The sequence below is a fragment of the Ambystoma mexicanum genome, chromosome 8, assembly GCF_040938575.1.
Source record: "Ambystoma mexicanum isolate Mex_15411 chromosome 8, UKY_AmexF1_1, whole genome shotgun sequence".
In the NCBI taxonomy this organism is placed as follows: Eukaryota; Metazoa; Chordata; class Amphibia; order Caudata; family Ambystomatidae; genus Ambystoma; species Ambystoma mexicanum.
This window is the reverse complement of record NC_090929.1, coordinates 1,485,654,108-1,485,673,474: the sequence shown is the minus strand read 5'-3', so window position 1 is coordinate 1,485,673,474 and position 19,367 is coordinate 1,485,654,108. Positions and strand designations below refer to the sequence as shown.

Below are 19,367 nucleotides of genomic sequence, written 5' to 3'. Positions count from 1 at the left end.
CAGACTACTAAACCTAAGGGCAGGATGTGCTGACTGCTGAACCCAATGCACCTGTGCTGGGGAAAATAAGGACGGGATCTGCTGACTGGCTGAACCCAATGCCCCTGGGCTGGGGAAGATAAAGGTGGGATGTGCAGACTGCTAAACCCAATGCACCTGAGCTGGGAAAGATAAAGGCGGGATGTGCTGACTGCTGAACCCAATGCACCTCAGCTGGGGAAGACAAGCACGGGATGTGCTGAACCCATTGCACCTGAGCTGGGGAAGACAAGCACAGGATGTGCTGAACCCATTGCATCTGAGCTGGGGAAGATAAAGGCAGGATATTCAGACTGCTAAATCTAAGGGCGGGATGTGCTGACTGCTGAACCCAATACACCTGAGATGTGTAAGATAAGGACGGGATGTGCTGACTGCTGAACCCAATACACCTGAGATGTGTAAGATAAGGGCGGAATGTGCTGGCTGCTGAACCCAATGCGCTTGAGCTGGGAAAGATAAAGGCAGGATGTGCTGACTGCTGAACCCAATACACCTAAGCTGTGTAAGGTAAGGGTGGAATGTGCTGGCTGCTGAACCCAATGCACCTGAGCTGGGGAAGATAAGGGCGGATGTGCTGACTGCTGAACCCAATGCACCTGTGCTGACTGCTGAAGCCAGTGCACCTGAGCTGGGGAAGATAAAGGCGGGATGTGCTCAACCCAGTGCACTTGAGCTGGGGGAGATAAGTGTGAACCTATTGCACCTGAGCTGAGGAAGAGAAGGGTAGGATGTGTGGACTGCTAAACCTAAGGGCGGGATGTGCTAACTGCTGAACCCAATGTACCTGAGTTGTGTAAGATAAGGGCGGAATGTGCTGGCTGCTAAACCCAATGCACCTGAGCTGGGGAAGATAAAGGCGGGATGTGCTGACTGCTGAACTCAATGCACTGGAGCTGGGAAAGATGAGGGTGGGATGTGCTGACTGCTGAACTCAATGCACCTGAGTTGGGGAAGATAAGGGCGGGATGTGCTGACTGCTGGACCCAATCCACTTGAGCTGGGGAAGACAAGGGTGGGATGGGCTGACTGCTGAACCCAATGCACCTGAGCTGGGGTAGATAAGGGTGGGATGTGCTTATTGCTGAAACCAATCAATGCACCTGAGCTGGGTAAGATACGGGCGGGATGTGCTGATTGTTGAACCCAATGCAGTTGAGCTGGGAAAGATAAGGGAGGGATGTGATGACTGCTAAACCCAATACACCTGAGATGTGTAAGATAAGGGCGGAATGTGCTGGCTGCTGAACCCAATGCACCTGAGCTGGGGAAGATAAGGGCGGATGTGCTGACTGCTGAACCCAATGCACCTGTGCTGACTGCTGAAGCCAGTGCACCTGAGCTGGGGAAGATAAAGGCGGGATGTGCTCAACCCAGTGCACTTGAGCTGGGGGAGATAAGTGTGAACCTATTGCACCTGAGCTGAGGAAGAGAAGGGTAGGATGTGTGGACTGCTAAACCTAAGGGCGGGATGTGCTAACTGCTGAACCCAATGTACCTGAGTTGTGTAAAATAAGGGTGGAATGTGCTGGCTGCTAAACCCAATGCACCTGAGCTGGGGAAGATAAAGGCGGGATGTGCTGACTGCTGAACTCAATGCACTGGAGCTGGGGAAGATAAAGGCGGGATGTGCTGACTGCTAAACCCAATGCACCTGAGCTGGGGAAGATAAAGGCGGGATGTGCTGACTGCTGGACCCAATCCACTTGAGCTGGGGAAGACAAGGGTGGGATGTGCTGACTGCTGAACTCAATGCACCTGAGCTGGGGAAGATAAGGGCGGGATGTGCTGACTGCTGGACCCAATCCACTTGAGCTGGGGAAGACAAGGGGGGGATGTGCTGACTGCTGAACTCAATGCACCTGAGCTGGGGAAGATAAGGGCGGGATGTGCTGACTGCTGAACCCAATGCACCTGAGCTGGGGTAGATGGGATGTGCTTATTGCTGAAACCAATCAATGCACCTGAGCTGGGTAAGATACGGGCGGGATGTGCTGACTGTCGAACCCAATGCACTTGAGCTGGGAAAGATAAGGGAGGGATGTGATGACTGCTAAACCCAATGCACCTGAGCTGGGTAAGATACGGGCGGGATGTGCTGACTGTTGAACCCAATGCACTTGAGCTGGGAAAGATAAGGGAGGGATGTGATGACTGCTGAACCCAATGCACCTGAGCTGGGGAAGATAAGGGCGGGATAGGCTGACTGCTGAACCCATCAAGGCGTTAAGGGTTGCTCTGGAGCAAAGCATCAACACAAGGTTTTTATTTTGAGGCAGGACAGTGGATGAGTGTTATGTTATATTATGTTATGTTTAAAGTTGTGTACCCCGCACTGTTGCCACCTGCATGGTCTCCTGGCGCTGGGGTGGTGGACTTTCAGTTTGGCTGAGTTTGGTGGTGCAGTGAGAGTTAAGGAGCAGGTGTTCAGTTAATGTTTTAAGGTAGGTCTGTTATTGATACCACTTTTCAGACCCAAGAGGGAACAAGCACAAAGTATTGGGTTCTGGGGAAGGCCCTGGGAAAGAGCCAAGGTTGATGTAATGCAGCAAACTGTAATGTACACATTGTGCTCATGGCACGTGTTCACACCATTTCAGTGCTTTGAAATCTCAGAAAGAGAGGTTTCTGTTGGCAAACTGCACAACCCCACAGAAAAACAGACCAAATCAAAGGAACGTCAATGCTTTCATGTTTCTTAGCAGCAATTCGCAAATGTCTGCCCAAGTTTGAACCCCGTCTTGTTTCTCACCTGGTTTCTCACATCCCCGATTGCCAATCTCCTTCACCTGCCGTGTATTTTGCCAACGCGGCCAAACCAGTTGTCTGTGGATTCTCAGTGGTCGGAGGTAGAAGACAAAGGCTTATCCATGATATTAACCATGATTTTCTGAGCCACCAATTGGGCGTTAGAGGGGAGCCGACAGGTGCAGGCATTAATGGCACACAAGTGCCTGCAAGCCAGCCAAGGCTAGTTAACACGCAGTAAGGGCAATGGAGTTCTGTTGCGCACTGTGCAACCTCTGGTGGTAATGATGAAATATCCCCTTCCCGTGGACACCGGTGGGAAGCTGAGCCCTTTGAAACATTATTTCACACTGGTGCAAGCGCACTGTATCACAGCATTAGGACTAGGGAAAAAGCGGCCCTGGGACAAAACACATGTTTTCAATGCTTGTTTTCTCCAGTGCAATATTTGCCCTGGTGCAAATGGGGGCAACCTTTCACCTGGTGCAAAAACATGTTTTTGTACTATGCCAATTTACGCAAAATTGTACTTTAACTGGCGCAACGTTTCTGTCGTCTAGTTCATGAACCGAATGCGAAGCATGGCAACTCGGCCTATAAACATGAACAGAATAAACTTTAAAGCTGCCTGGCACCAAAATAATGGCAGCTGCCGAGGGAGAAGTGTCTCATTTAAATTTCTAAAATTTAAAAAGAAGACCCCACTAGTTGGACAATAGAGCCCCGAAAAGAAATCCGGACAATAAAGGTGATGGCAGGTGGGCTGCGGAGAGATGGGTAACTGGCTGTGGCCCTGCAGAAGCGCGGAGGTCGGGGGGAGGGGGGGACATCAGAGGAAGGAGAGAGTGCAGAGGGGCAGAGGGTGGCGGCACCCAGGTTGTACTCTAGCGTGAACACTACATGCAAATAAACTATCAGTTATTACTGCCCTCATTGCACGGATTTTGATTTGCTGGCAAGCACCCGGTGTTCCACTCTGGCTGTTAATGTTCAGGTATTCTTACAGCTTCAATAGGGATCACTGACCGATGGGTTCTCAGGAGTCTGCAAAAGGGTGTAAGTGCAACGCCGGGAGGCCAGACACATGCATTCACTTATAATTGTATTGACGTTTTTACTGCCGATAACAGGAACAGTATCTTCAGAGACTTTTAAATATGCCAGAGATATTTAGATGGTATAATAAATTAGGATGGCGAGGGATAGACGTGCAAGCCAACAGGGCTGTGTGGTCAGACACCAAAACTTGCTATGGCTAGGGTTATTCTGTTTATCTGAAGATTCCTGTCAGTCAATTGCAATGGTCACTGGTTATGCAATTGTGTACGACCGTGGCCACGAATGGTTTCATAACACAAGGAACGCTGCCAGACACATTCACAAGTTTATGTAACCACATCCAAACAGGAAAACGAGGTTGCAACAATTTCAGGAACACAAATATTTTTTTGAGGGAAATGTAACAAACAAATGTACGTTTTAGCTATATTTTAAAAGTAAGAAATCCTTCTCATGCCACTTTAATAAGTTCAATAGCAAAGGTCTTATGGATTGTAGTGTCCCTATGTTTGAGAAGAAACCATTCTAGAGAATTATTTCCTTGTTGGTGAGGGATCGAGGTATACAGACTGTTGACATCTAATGTAAATAGGATCACTGCGGGATCAGTGATTTGTATTTCTTCAAGTAATTTCAAGAAGTGGGATGTGTCCTTCAAGTAAGTTGATGTTTGTTGGACCAGTGGTTGTAAGGCCTGGTCTAAATAAACCGCTAGAGGGTGAAATACACTTTCTGTGCCCGCCACTATCGGTCTAAAAGGGGGGTTGTTTTTATTTTTGTGTATTTTTGGCAAAGCGTAAAAGACCGGAGTAACCGGGAATTTTTTAATCAGGAAGTCACATGTCTTGTCCGATATCCAATCCATATCCGTGGCTCTATCGTTTGTTTAATAGTTTCTTTGATAGAAAAAATCGGGTCTGTGTCTAGGACAAGGTATGTCCCTCGGTCATTCAATAAATTCAAACAACCCTCATTGTAGAACTCAGTATCCATTAAGACAAGGGCTCCCCCATTATCAGCTGGTTTCCATATAATAGTAGTGTCATCCGCTAGTTCTTTTATCAATTTCAATTGATGTTTTCTAATATTGATGTTCTTGGTGGAACTGTATTTGAGACGTTTCAAATCTTTCGATGTCTTTAATTTGAATAAATTAATTATCGGATGATTTATCTGGGGGTGAAAAGAGCTCTTATTCTTTAATTCCAAAATGCATTGGGCATATACATTTGGAATAAATCACCGTTAAAGAAAAAAGACTTTGTGAATTGACTACTTTTGGTCTTATTTGCATAAACAGATCCACAGAGAAAACAGGGACTTGAATTGAAATACTTATTTCTACTATTCGAAAATGACTGGGCTACTCTAGCCATAGATAGTGTGAGGCGGACGGGAGTTCCCCAACAGGGAACACACTCTTGTTCTAAAAAAATAGAGCCAGCAGTTCACCTCGACTCTCCTTCCCTGCCCCCCCCATGTTTTCTCATGTGACTGCCAGAACCATTCAATGGTGGAGTCTACAGAGCACCCTCGGGCTTGGGCACCCACATCAACACATGGCTTATGCCACTCGGCTGATGGCAGCAGGGCTAGTGACTTCTTACAACCTTTGCCCCGATCACATCACATGATTCTTTGCCCAGGTGTTTTCATAGGCATAAAAAGAGCCTCCACCCAGTGCAAATGAAATGCACTGGTGCTAACAGGCAGAAAGCGCCCGCCGCTGGGACTTGTGAAAATCCAGAGGCGTGTCTACTTTTAAAAGGTCGGATTGCTTAAAGCATATGGGTCGGAATCGTCGGCAGAGTCGCAATGTCAGCGCCCAGAGCTTTGCATGCATGTACATGCAGCTGCCAGGGACTTGAATGTACAAGCATGTGTTTGCCAACCTCTTTATTTACAGTTTTGACACATGCCCCTTGAACCGTGCAAAGACGTTAACCTCGACCCTTGTCTGTTACACCTGCATGCAGGTAAAAGACTGAATGGAGCCCCTCCAAGTAAAGACAGCAATCAGATTGTGGGTGCTTCATAAAAGCAGATTCTAAGGTAAAATGTGGCGGGTGGCACTGGTATTGCCTCTGGGTAGCATCTGCCTTTGATGGCAAACATTGAAGAGTGAGAGGGGGAGGGTGGAGGGATGCACACGGCCAGGGTGCCATCGCATGTAATGTCCTCTTGATGCGTGAATGTCACTGCACATTCTGATTTGTAGACCAGTGCCACTTGATTGCACCAGTTGATGGAGGAAATCCTGGCCATTTTGTGCTGTTTTCCCAATAAAAGACATATTTAAAATACAAACTCTGACAGGTGCTTTGGAGAATATTTCCACTTTTAAGGAAACAAAAATACGCCCCAGGCCTTTTTTGTAGAGAAAGGTTGTGTGTAGCTTTTTACCCCGAGGAAGAGTTCTAGTTTTATAATAAAAATTTCCATTCTTTGAATGGCAGTTCTGTCTCGAGTCCCCAGAACCCCGTTGAATATGCTAAGTGTACCCCAGAACAGCTGGAATCAGATGATAGCCATGCCTCTAATTCTATTATTCTGCCAGTGGAGGAGCCCAGAACCTTCTCTGCACCTTGTACATGTTTCTTCACAAAGCCAGGGGCGGTGTGCTCATTCCCGGAAGAGGGCAAGGCCACAGCCCAGAAGACCATTCATGGGGGTTTAGGCTCCTCTGGTTTGGTCAATGCCCAATGCTGGATCTTTTCTTCGAGGGGCTAGTTGGCCTCACACACAGGTGTATTTTCGAGTGGAGGCTGGTGTATGGAAGGCCCACACTGCATGCAGGGGCACTGGGTGGGTAGATGCAGTACCATCTAACCGCACCCTCATTACCTTTGTTTACAGTCTCACTCATCTGTTGGCCGAGCTGTGCTTGTTTGCAACACCTCATGCAAGCAATCTGTCACCAAAACCTATAAAAAAAAAATATATATATATATATATATATATATAATTAGTATGCAGGGGCAAGAGAAGAGTGGCAACAGATACTTGCAGGGTCCCTCCATTATTAGCCAGAAAGAACCGATAATATGGCAATCGTGAAATTGCCCTGACCAAACGGATCTACGTGATCCAACTGCAGCAGATTTTCCCGCGGTCGGAAAGTTTGCATGTGAAATGTACGAACCACAAAAGGTTCGTACATTTCCCAATCGAACACACATTCAATACCCCTGCATACCCACACCACCCACAACACACCTCCCACCCCCCCACCCAAACCCTCAAAACACCCCCACCCACACCCCAAAATAAACAAACCGTACTTACCTTCTCTTCACGCTGTGTCCCTGCAGCGCCAGTTCCCTTTCACTTCCGTCATCGGGAACCAGCGCCGCAGGGTCTTTTTTTTTTATTTTTGGGTGTGCTGCGGGGGTGTCCCCCACAACATCCCACTCACTATACGACAGAGTATAGTGAGCAGGGTGTTGCAGGGGACACCCCAGCAGTCTTTCTTTTTATACTTACCTACAATTCTACCACCAAAGGTTCGAACTTTTGGTGTTTCGAACCTTTGGTTGTAGCATTTTTCAGACTTTTTGTATGGGCGGACCTTTTTTTTCGGTCCGGTCATACAATTCCGACCAAACAGTCCCCTATAAAGATTGTGGCAAAGAAACCCTGCAGAGCTGGTATTTGGGCAGGCAGGTAGAACGAGTTAGCATCATAGTTATCTCTTAAGGTAATGATGATTTTCACGGTTATATGTGACCACAATTACTGAGTGGTAAATTTAATCGCGGACAAAACACTGAAAAACACAGATTTCTTTTTTGATTTTTTTTAATTTGGGGGTTCCCCTCAAACTCCCCCTTTTCCCCATCTCGCCCCATTTAACCCCTAACCCCACTGCCCTTTATGTACTTATTTAATCTTTTTGGTGTTTTTCAGTGTTATTGTCCGCTCTGTTATGTACCACTCTGTTTTGTTTGCAATAAAAATGACTGGATACCGGTTTTCACTACAAGTGAACAGCACTAGCGGGGGGTTAGGTGGGGTGAAAGTCAGCATGCATCTGAACTGACTGAGCCAAGTGTGAGATGTGCAGACCACAGAACCAATTTGGGTGTCAAAGGTCATTTTGGAGCCGTGGGTGACTGATTCCCTGTGGTGCTGTGTTTAATTCACTGACTGACTGGGGAGTGCTGAGTTTTGAGTTGAAGAGAGATTGGTGGTAACTTTGGAGAGGAGGATCAGAAGGGCAGTTCATGGTTTAAACTAATTCACAAATGAACACCTACTTTTATACCCAGAAGAACCATAAATGAAAGTAACATCTTTTGAAAAGGCCCCATAGAAAGAGTCAGGGCTGGTGCAATGTACCCGTGACAAATCAACTTCTGGGGCACCAGTGGTCCAGGGATGAATATCGGTTTCTAAACCATCAATCAAGCCCACACCTCTAGTACACCAGAAGGGATCTGAACAGATTGGAATACATGTGAATTATAAGACCTCCTTGTCCAATTTTTGGTACCGTGGATGGAACGGCAGGCATATCTCCGCAAGGTCATAGATCGTTGGTTAGTTGCAACACAGCGAAAATACAATTATTACCCAATGATAAAAGGGACTGCCCAGTCAAGGTTGTATAAAAGTCTCTACTTTATTATTACTACAATAAGTTCTAGCACACTACAAATACAACCCAACCTGTAAAGGAACACAGAGGACCGACAGTTTCAAAAAACGAAAAGGGATGCACTCTGGATACTGACCGGAGGGTAGTTAGTAATCATTCTTACTGTTCAAGGTTATTCAGTTCCAGCACCAAGGGGGCAAATGGTCCTTACTGTCTCTAAGGGCCTTTGGAGAAGGACCTGGGGGACAGAACCACAATATACCTGGTGCTGAAGAAGTTCTTGGTGCTCGACAGCATCGGGGCAGTTCCAAGGCGTTTTGCAGCCCTTGAGACAGAGTTAGTGGCTTGAGCTCAGGCAGCAGGCAGTTTGGCAAGCAAGGCTGGAAGGACGTCTGCAGGCTTGCCGGTGCAGTGGCTCGGGGCCAAGAATCACTGTCTCTGTGCTGGTTGGCAGGCCTGGAATGCTGATCAAGGTGTCTCGGACGGCTCTGGTGACTGCAGCGTGACAACAGTCAGCAGTGCAGCCCGGTACGGTTCAAGGACTCGAGGGTCTCAAAAATGTCCTTAAAAGATGGAGGCTGGTTGATGCTTGTGTGGCATTCCTCCTAGCTTTTTCGCAGGGCTTGTATAGTTCTTTCAAGGTGGACAGTCCAAAGCTCAGGAGAGTGTTTGCGGCAACGGTTTTGTCCTTAGTTCAGATACTCTCCGGCACTTCCCACCTACGAAGCTTGCTGACAGAACCTAGCATGGCACGCTGTGTGCTGGCTGGGTACCGGTTCTGGAAATGCTGGACGGGTCCTCTGAGTCTGGTATCTCTCTCTGTTCCCTGGGAGATGGTTAGGGGAGGGATCTTGCTTCCCTCTTGTAGTGTAAGATGTAAGGTAGACTGGACCTTCAGAACAGGTCCAAATGAGTCCTTCTTCTTACCCCTTTCAAAGTCGTCAGATGATCTGCTAAGTGATGGGTTCAGCCCTCTTTTAAAGCCAAATGGGCCTCAGTGGTTGGTGCAGGCTAAGCGTACCTTAATGAACCAATCCTGGGTTGCCACCAACAGTCTTTTGTTATGCATGAGGTCGGGACCAGAGTGCTCTGCAACAGGACAGACAAGGGGTGACAACATATACCTAAGTCCCACCCATCTCCCTGTCTGTTTTAGATCAAAGTGTCTCTCTGGTTAACTGAGCACTCTGTGACTCTTGATTAAAGTGCAGGGTTCCCTTAAAGTTTGTGCTGGGAGCATACTTCCTGTCTCCCCCAAACCACATATTTCTCCCCTCTAAAAGGGGTCACCTCTGCAGGGATTTGCCTACAGTAAATAGTGGACTCAGACATGCATTTCACTGCCTTTCATACAGAGGGGTGGGAACTAGCTTCAAGTTGACACATTGAATACCAAAGAGGTGTTATTCCCGCCCTTCCTGTTGTCTATTCCAGCAAACAAGCCCCTTTGGGCTTGCTTCAATTATCTCGTGAGTATGCACTGCCACCAGCTGGAGTAGACAAAAGGAATGCAGTTCCATCGAGCCTTTGATATTTAAATGAGACTGCCTGTGCTGGAGGAAGGTGTGCCTTCCCCCTCCTTGAGATGCTTTGATGTACCCGGGGTTGTCACATTCCAGCTAAATATTACAGGGAAAGTTGGCACCTGCAGGCTGTATCTTCCTGGAGTACATGTGACTATGTGTTTTGTGCCGGAAGCAGATGGACTGTGTGCAGAATGGCCTCACACAGTCCTCAGAGGTTGATCTCCCATCATTCATTTTCATTTATCAAAAAATCAAAAAGCCCAGGCGAATGCACCCTCCCTGTATGGATGGTCTTATTCCTCACGGATATTGTGGCCGTATATGGTGAAGGTTGAGGAAGCAGAATCAAGGATCTTCAGGCGATTAGGGGAACCTACGATGAGCAGTTCAGGTTTTTCATCATTGAGGCATAGGTGGTGATTGGCCATCCAGTTCTGGATGATGCCATAGTTCCCATTTATGGTTTTGGTGTCTTGGGAGTGGTTGCCCGTGATGGGAAGAAGAATCTGTGTGTCGTCGGCGAAGTTGGTCTATGGGTTGCCAAGATTGTCTAGATGGTCGAATAGGGGTTATATATTGTAGAGGGTGGGGGAGATGCAAGAACCTTGGGGGACAGTGTAGGGAACAGGAATCGGGTCAACAGCAGCTTCACCTGAGAAGACTCTGGATGTGCGGCCACTCAGGAAGGAGTTTATTCAGGTGGCAGCCTCTGGGGAGAATTGGAACTTTCTTGTGAGATGCTGGCATAGGATGTCCGGGTCGTTGAGATCAAAGGCAGTGGAGTGGTCAAAAAGGAGCAGGAGGGCTAGGTTGCCGGCATCACGGGTGCTGTCAAGTTGTATTTTGAGATCGAGGAGGGCTGTGTCTCTGCTGTATCTGAGTCTGAAACCGGATTGGGGAGAGCCAAGCAGTTTGTAGTGTTCAGGCAAGATTGTATCTGGATATATGCTGTACGTTCCAAGATTCTGAGGACGAAGGAGACTTTAGTGATGGGATGGTAGTTTGTGGGGAGGGTGGGGTCAAGGGTAGGTTCTTTGATGCAGGTGGGGATAATACCTGTGGTAAAGAAAGCATTTTATGAAGTCGGTGAGGATGGGGATGAACGCCTTGGCACATGATTTGACGATGTATGCTGTGCAGACATCACCTTTGCAATTGGTGGGTTTGAGTGATTGAATAGTTTTTATAACATCAGATGGTGTGACTGTCGAGAAGTGGAAGGGGGCGTGGTGGGCAGGCCATAGAGGGTGTTCATTTCTTCTGTGGTGAGGGGGTTGTTGCTGTTAAGCTGTATTTTCTGGGCTATCGTTCTTTCTCTCTGCTTATGAGTTTTATCTGTAAGGGCTACTTGAATGAACGTGAGCCCGTTTTTATCTTTAGGGAATTGGAATGTAGGTGGGATGGGATTCTAAAGCTCTTTGAGAATTTTGAAGAGTCAGAGTTGGCTTCTGGGATTCTGGTATTGCAGGTTTTAGATTTAGAGGATATCAGCGACGATTAGTATTCTCTAGCAGTGGCAGAGAAGGCATCTTTGTTGGCAGGGGTGGGGTGTTTTCTCCAGAGATGTTCAAGTGTGTGTTGTTTGCCTGCGAACAGAACTAAGTTCTTCGGAGAACCGACTGTTGTTTCACTGCCCTTGTTTAGGGATCATGGATTTGAGGGGAGCGTGCAGGTCCAACGCTTTAAGGAGTGTGGTGATGTACTGGTTGGTGAGAGGTTTGCGATGGCTGGTATGTGCTGTGAGTAAGAGAGACAGGGTGGGTAACAGTGATTCTTTGGTGAGCCTGTGGGTATTACAGGCTAGGATAGAGAGGGGGTGGATTGGTTAGTGAGATTGTATGTGTGCGAGATGTAAAATTCGACCAGGGAGTTGTCAGTCCAGGGGAGGGGGTTAATGGCTGTAATGGAGAGATTGGAGTTAAGGTTGGTGATCCAGTCAAGGGGCAGTCTTTGATTTTGGGTAGTTGTAGAACCATTTTGGTGAAGCTCATCTCCGAACGGATCATGGCAAGGGCAGTAGACCTGTTATCTAGGGGTCATTGTGTTCTAGATTAAAGTCTCCGATAAGGATGAGTTTGGTAGTGGGTTTGATGAGGGGTGTAAGGAGAGTGGGTATGTCAGATTCAGCGGTGCTTAGATTATTGGGTTGATAGTAGAGAAGTATGAAAGTGAGAGTGAAATTGAGAGTGGTGTGGGAGTTGAGTAGGAATTTTTCTCAGCTGATAGACAACGCCCCCAGCCCTGTGCTTCAAGTTCACCCTGCTCCTATTGTCTTTGTATGATGGCTTTGGAGGTAATGGCAAGCTGTTGCTGATTTTCTTCTGGAACCATCATTTCTCATTTATGAATCTTAGCAATTTATGCATCTGACTTGATCCAAAACCAGTAGCTCAAATGAGCAATGAAAAGACATGGGTTGCGCACAACATCTATCCTGGAGGCGAGTGATGCTACTGCAGGGCAACTCTCACAGACCACCTGCAAACCCCTTGTTTTGGTAAAGACCAGATCCAATCTGTATCTCTGGCTTCTTTCTCCGTCTTCTTCTGTCTCAAGCTGAAAAAGTGGAAGTGCCATTACTGCGTTGTGTCCCTTACTTCTGAACTTGACATATTGATTTCTGAAGAGTTAGAGATTTGCCTTATCAATCATTCCAGAGCCACTTGGGAGCAATCAACGATCAGACTCTAAGGACCTAATTTCAAGGACAGCAGTGTGGGGAAAAAACTGTGCTAATACAGTGGTAAATTCATTTACCTCTGCATTACTGAACCACTGTACTACAAATTTGGTGGTAAGGTGGAGGACTTCCCCCACCTTACTGACAAACAACTGAAAAAGCAGTGGAATTACTGCCACATGTAATTCCACTGGAATCCCCATGGAGTCTTATGGACTCCAGACAATTGACACTTACACCACCTAGCACCACTTTTAATCCAGCAGTAAATCCATGGCATGAAGTTGCTGTAATGGTAATTCTGTTTGGTGGTATTTCAGCAGATTTATCACCAAAATACTGCCAGACTTGTAATGAGGCCCATCCTGCAGATTGTGCTCTTCCAGATATTAATGTTCCTGGATTTAAGAAAAACCTGTGCAGGCTGTATTTTCATCTCTTTGTAAACAGGAATGTTAAACTAGCATCTCATTTGACCATCAAGGTCATCCAGGTATGTTTTGTAACTAGGTAATGATTGACATCTCAGAAATCCAATAATATGATCGTATTTGACCTTGTTTTTCATCACACTCGTTCAAGGACACTTTGATCCCATAGTCTTTAATATGTGTCCCCTTTCCTGAATGCAAGACTGTTTCTTAGGCCTGACTTCTCTTGGGTCACTATGAGAACTGATGCCCTATTCCTTGGACACGTCCTTTTATGATCATTTTTATAATTACTATTAAGGGAGATAGTAGCATTGTCTCTATTATGTATGTTTGTTATTGTTTCCTTAATACACTTGATTGTGCATGCTTTGAACTTAAGTCCACATCAAATAGTCAGATATCAGGGTGGGGGTGCGGGCGATGGTGGGCTACAATTTAAATTTGTTAAATTTGACAATGCATAATGTTAGCCCCTAACTAGTGCGGGGGGTTGTAGATGCGCTCGCCTAGTCTTATGTAATGTTAGTGTGGTGTGTAAAAGTATTATATATTGTTTTAAGTGGCCGGAGGAGGAAACGTGACCCTGGTACAGGATCACTATTACATATACGTAGAGAAAAGAAAGAGGCTGCAAAGGTAGGAGCCCTCCCGTCCCCTGCACACTATCAGTATTCCATCGACTGATGAATAAATAAATAAAAATTATTTTCTTTCTAGAGTTTAATGGTTAATATTCTTTTGGTAAAGTGAATATAGGAACAAACAATGTTTTAGGCATTAAAGCATAATAGTTTAATCAGTACAAACAACTGTGTTGTATGCGGTCATATAACGCAGAAAACAAATACAAATACAATGTCAAGAAGTCAATGTTGTATAGATAAGTATCAATCATGTATGCAGGCAGTTCAAAATGGAAAAGCTGACGCGTTTCGGGATCAACATCCCTTCTTCTTGAGCCAAAGAGGTATGAACTGAAAAACAGTGAAAATAAATAAAGGATATGTCAAGCTACTCTTAAATAGGATGGACATAAGTTTTCTGTTTGAGGACAACGAATTCATGAAAAAGCATTAATTGCAAACCATGGTGAATTGACTTGATTTCAATGAATACAACTGGTCCTTATGTAAAAACATTCAGAGAAAGGTTTCTGATCTTGCAAGGAAGCTTATTTTCTGCTAAAAGTATCAACAGGAAGCAGCCAATGTGACCATCATGCAATTTGGTTCCCTATGTTGAGATAATTCACTAATAAGTGTCTGATGATTGTGTATTGCCATATATAGACAATCTTTGCATAGTAGCAGGAAAAAAGGAGTACACATTGCCCTCACTACATCCCATGCATCTTCTAAAGAGTTAGATTAGTCCTTTCTCTATTTCCACGAGAATACGTAATTGCTATAGTAACCCGGCACACGCCAACTTTCTACCGTGCTGCTAGGTTTCCAGGGAGACGCCTCTAACTTGCAGCAGTTCACTCTTGGGACGCTTTGCCTGCTTTGTGACACGCGCGGCCACTGCAAACCCGTTCTCTCAATCGATAAATCCCCACTGCCATTTCCCAAAAGGGGATGTCTTGAACCACTGATGTACTTGTGGCAGTTGTAGAGTGGGTTGTGGGTGAATTGACTGATGCTGTGCTACTCATGGACTGTTCTTCATCTTTCAGAGAAGCCTGTACGTTGGTGCTCAGAGTGGGGTGCTCCAGCTCCCCTTGTCCTCCTGCAGCAGGTATGCATCCTGCTACGACTGCATCTTGGCCAGAGACCCCTACTGCGGCTGGGACGGAGAGGTCTGCAGAGAGATCGTGACAGCACTGGAGAGGTAACCGCTGAAGGGGTGGTTGGCTTGTTCGTACACCGCTTGCTTTCTTCTCTTGCAGCCCCTCTCCCATGTTCCTCTTCCCCCCTGCAAACATTTGCAGTCAGTGTGAGTCGCCCTCCTTCATGTGGCAGTGACTCACCGCAGTAACCTATAGTTTGGAAAAAACAGCGCTCGTCCGCCAGACTCTTGGAATTGCTTAGTTTGCATCGTTTTTTCCACAAGTGCAGGCAAGCCTTGCAGGACCTGCCAGAACACCTCGCTTGGCACTCACGGCACAGCGACATCTCCCACATGACTAACACTCCTTGATGTGTTTTCATACTTTGCGTACCGTGTACATTTGCTTGACAATGCTCATAGCTAAAGGACTACCTGAGATGTATCTTTCTGTCTCTGCACACCAACGAGTCAGACTGTCTGATGTAGGGGTCTGCAAACTGCAGCTCGCTGGACGTCTTGGACTACGACTCCCATGATCCCTAATCATTGACTCTTATGGCTAGAATTGATGGGATTTGTAGTCCAAAATATCTGGGGAGCCAAAGGTTGCAGAACCCTGATCTATCATTTGCAACTCTGCTAATTATTGAACATGTGCCATTTCAGCTGTTGGTGTAATACGGGATCGTTTGCGCAATGCATATTTCCGAAGTATTTGTCCACTGGAATGAAATGGTTTTGCCCACTTTTTTCAGCCAGTGTGAAAAGGAATAGAGCAACGTGAGTTTGCCAAAAATGTAGCTACAACCCATTTACGTGGCATTTTGAACCAAGGCAAGAAAACTGAGCGCACACACTGATTTCATTCCTGTTTATGCAACAAGGATCGACAAGTAGTTGCTCCACTTTTCCAGCGTGGAAGGTGGGAGAGAATTTGAGCAAAATCTTTGTATATAATTCAGAAAACATGATACAGAAATTAGACTGCTTCCCTTTTGCCCCAGTGGCATCATCGTTATGCAATATGTATTGGGCAAAAATCTGCCTGCCCCCATCCTGTAAAACAGCAAAGCTGGCGCTAAGTGCATTCACTCCATGCTTAACACTGGTGCAAACATCAGAGCATCCCTCCCTGGAAGGTTTAGATGCCTGTGGCCTCATCAAGGGAGTTGCTAGGTCTGGAAAAGACCCGGGGCTAAGCTGATGCCGGAACTGTTGGGACCGGGGGCTAGCTAGTCTTTTGGCTGTAGCCCCTGAGATTCTATCCGGGGCTACAACCAAAAGATCAGGGGCTATAGCCCCCTTAGCCCCCCCCCTAGCAACGCCCCTGGGCCTCATTACTATGGCTGGGCAAGCGTGTTCAGTGATTGGTCTGGGGGAGTGTGAGGGTACTCGCAGGCACACATGTGGGGGAGGAGGCTCCTGCCCTCCCCCACAAGGCCATGTAGCATGCCCCAATGCCCAAATGGGGCCTGCCACGGCAGGGCAGCGCAGCACAATACACTATTTCCATTCCAGACCCCTTATGCTCGAAACAGAAGAAATGTGAAGTTATTCTTGGGGTTCTGTGGGGATGGGGAGGCCGGGAGGAGCTCTGGGGATGTGGAGGTGGGTATAGGATTGCTTTCTTTGGAGGAGTTGTGGGGCTGGTTAGAAACCTCAAAAGTGCCTTGTCAACATTTGTGAGAGGTAGAAATGTTGGGTCTGTGCCCTGCAATGGCGAAAAAATGCGCTCGTGCAGACATGCATGCTTTCATTGCATTTTTGCATCAGAGAGATGTTTGGCCGAGTGCTAATACTGCGTCCTATTAGCCGCAGGGCAGACATTGCAAAGAATGCGTTTGTTTGAACTCGAGCAATTGCTAATGCCGAGCAAAACCGCACTTGAACCCCTGCAAAGTTTCTTTGATGAGGCCGCTGATCTTTCAGAGCAACGGCGTTTCACGAACATATAATCTGGAGGTGCAGGTAAGTGACCCCCACCTTCACTATTGCAAAGGGGGAGATGAAGCCTGGCGGTCTAGGGGGGGCGGGCTCGTATGGAGTTGGACATAGCAGGTGGGAGTTACAAGAGTTATGGGAGAGACAGCGATTTGTTTCACATTGTGTGGCACTTTTAAAATGAAAAAATTAAACTTTTGGTTGCGCATATGTTCATAATTGTGTAATAGTGCAGTCCTTGCTTTTGTACTCACAGGCCACAGGTCCAGCACAACTGTCCACATACCGCCCCACAGGCATGGAGCTCTGCCTTTCTAGCACACAGCTTGTTGTGCAAGAGCTTGCCCTCATTTGGGTGTGCGAGGGGGGCCTAAAAGCATACAAGCTGGCACCATTTTAAGCTGAGCACTGAAAGGGCACTTTTCATGGGGTAGCATACAACCCCTTTCACCTTCACTGGCAAAACCTGAAGTGCCCCCAAAAAAGGGAGGAGGTGCAACATTTCCCCTCCAAATAACACGATGCCACGTTGCCAGGCGAAGCAAACATAGAACCAGCCCTTCCATCAGAGCTGACCTCACCTGCCACTAGTTCTCCCAGGTAAATGTAAAGAGCATACATGAGACTATTGCAAATGAAAATCCTGTCCACCAAGAACCAGTGCTGCCGGCATATACATTGGGACTGTATTACAAGTTCAGCCGGTGCTTCTTTGAACTATAACGATAAGGTGATAGTGCACCCCCTTTAAAGCATGATGGGCGTTTTATGCACACGGTTGCGCATCGCGGCGCAAGCACATCTGAAAGACAATGGCCTGAGCTACAAGAGGATTTTGGGATTGGAATCTGAGACTCCATCTTGCATTGACGTTTGTCAGACCCTGGCCAGATCCCCCCACCCCAGCCCCTTCAGGTTCCTACTGACGATAGCATTCTCAGTTGCCGCGCCCATGGGAACCTTAAGTTCATAGGCATATCCCCGTCAATAAACCCTCCAACTTTACTGCAGAAAGCATAGCCACAATGCAGACAAAGTGTCTCTGTCTGTCTGTCTGTTTATTGATTTGTATAGCACGCCTAGGGTATCTGGGCCCTTTGTAAGAGTTACAAAGTGGTATCAACAAAAGTTACAGGCATTACATACAATAAGTGGGGACAAATCACCTGCACAATGCCCTTGCTTTGACACATCACCTGGCTAGACCTCAAAAGATTGCATGTGACGAGTTGCGGAAGCCAGGCTAAACAACAATGCCGAGCATATAACGAAAGGCTGTCCAACTCCGGGCCTCGAGGGCCAGAATCCTGATGTGTTTTTAGGATATCCCTCATTAATATTCATGAGAAAACATTTGCATACATTTACAATAGGTGCATGCAAATGTGTCGCATGAATATTAATGTGGGCAGCCTGAGAACCTGACATGGCTACACCCCTCGAGGCATGGTGTTGGACAAGCCTGGTTCTATATCATGGATGGAGATCTTGCATCTGGCTCGAGTGCTGTGTTGAATGTTCTCATTCTGCGGGTGCCATGCCTGCGAAAGACTAATTCAGTAAACCTGAGCAATCCAGGGCTGGTCCAACATTTTTATTTGTTGACCTGCCTCTAATGGATCTCAATGTTCAGTTGGGTCAAAGAGGAGAGAATACGGCGATCGTTTGCAAGTTTTGCTCAAAATAGGAAAATCATTTTTAGTAGGTCCACACCTTAGGCGATGAGCATTCCAAGTGCAGCACATTCATTACAGCAGGCACACACAGTGATCAAAGTGAGTGGGAACGGACGGGAATGGTGTTCTACTACTTTTATTTTTTTTCCGTTTACCATTCCTCTACTTTTTACAATCATATTCACCAATCTATACAGATGAGTTGACCATGTGCAAGTTTAAAGTTTTAATAGGAGCCTTAGTTACTAGTCACTTAGACTATTGCAACGCCTCGGCTGAAACACTTGTCACATGTTGCACTGTGCTTCCACCTACTATCTCCCCTACAAAGAGAGACCACAGTTCCACTACTTTTTTCGGTACACTTTTACCACTAGGCACACACCTGACTGCACAAATCTCTATTTGCATTAGGCATTGGATTGGTATAGTACCAGCCACACCAAGCTAGAAAAAGACAAAGCCGTTTCCCATTCCAGGCAAAGTATGGGACCATTTGGAATCCCTAAAATCCATCCAACGGCTGCAGGAATGCAGCAAACACATCTCTTTTCTCGAGCGGTGTTGTCGTTTGGTTGCTCTGTTTTGCCCTGTTTTCTTGTGCCCTTATAGATAGGCCATTTCTGTAGACTGGTTTGCTCAGCAGATTACATCCAACCAACACAAACTAAACAAAATGGCCACTGATTTCCTCATAGCCTGAGAGAAACTTTATACCATGGTACAAAGTATGTGGAGTGCACTCCAAGAAGCAGTTGGGAGAAGATAGTCCACTCCAAACACTAAGCCAAAACACCAGTAGTACGCCGGGAAATCAAAAATTCCTTTATTTAATAAAATGTCATGGACAAAAATGAAAGAACACGAAAAAAAAAATATATATATATATATGGGTCA

At 46.5% G+C, this 19,367-nt stretch overlaps 1 protein-coding gene across 2 annotated transcripts in view; it reads left to right on the top strand.

Moving 5' to 3' along the window:
* The window catches only part of SEMA4G (semaphorin 4G), a 960,547-nt gene that overhangs the window by 813,179 nt on the left and 128,001 nt on the right, over nt 1-19,367 (top strand). For both annotated transcript variants that reach the window (XM_069611666.1, XM_069611665.1), the window contains exon 13: nt 14,759-14,913. In XM_069611666.1, the coding sequence (XP_069467767.1) occupies nt 14,759-14,913 (155 nt within the window). The remainder of the gene's footprint in view (nt 1-14,758; nt 14,914-19,367) is intronic.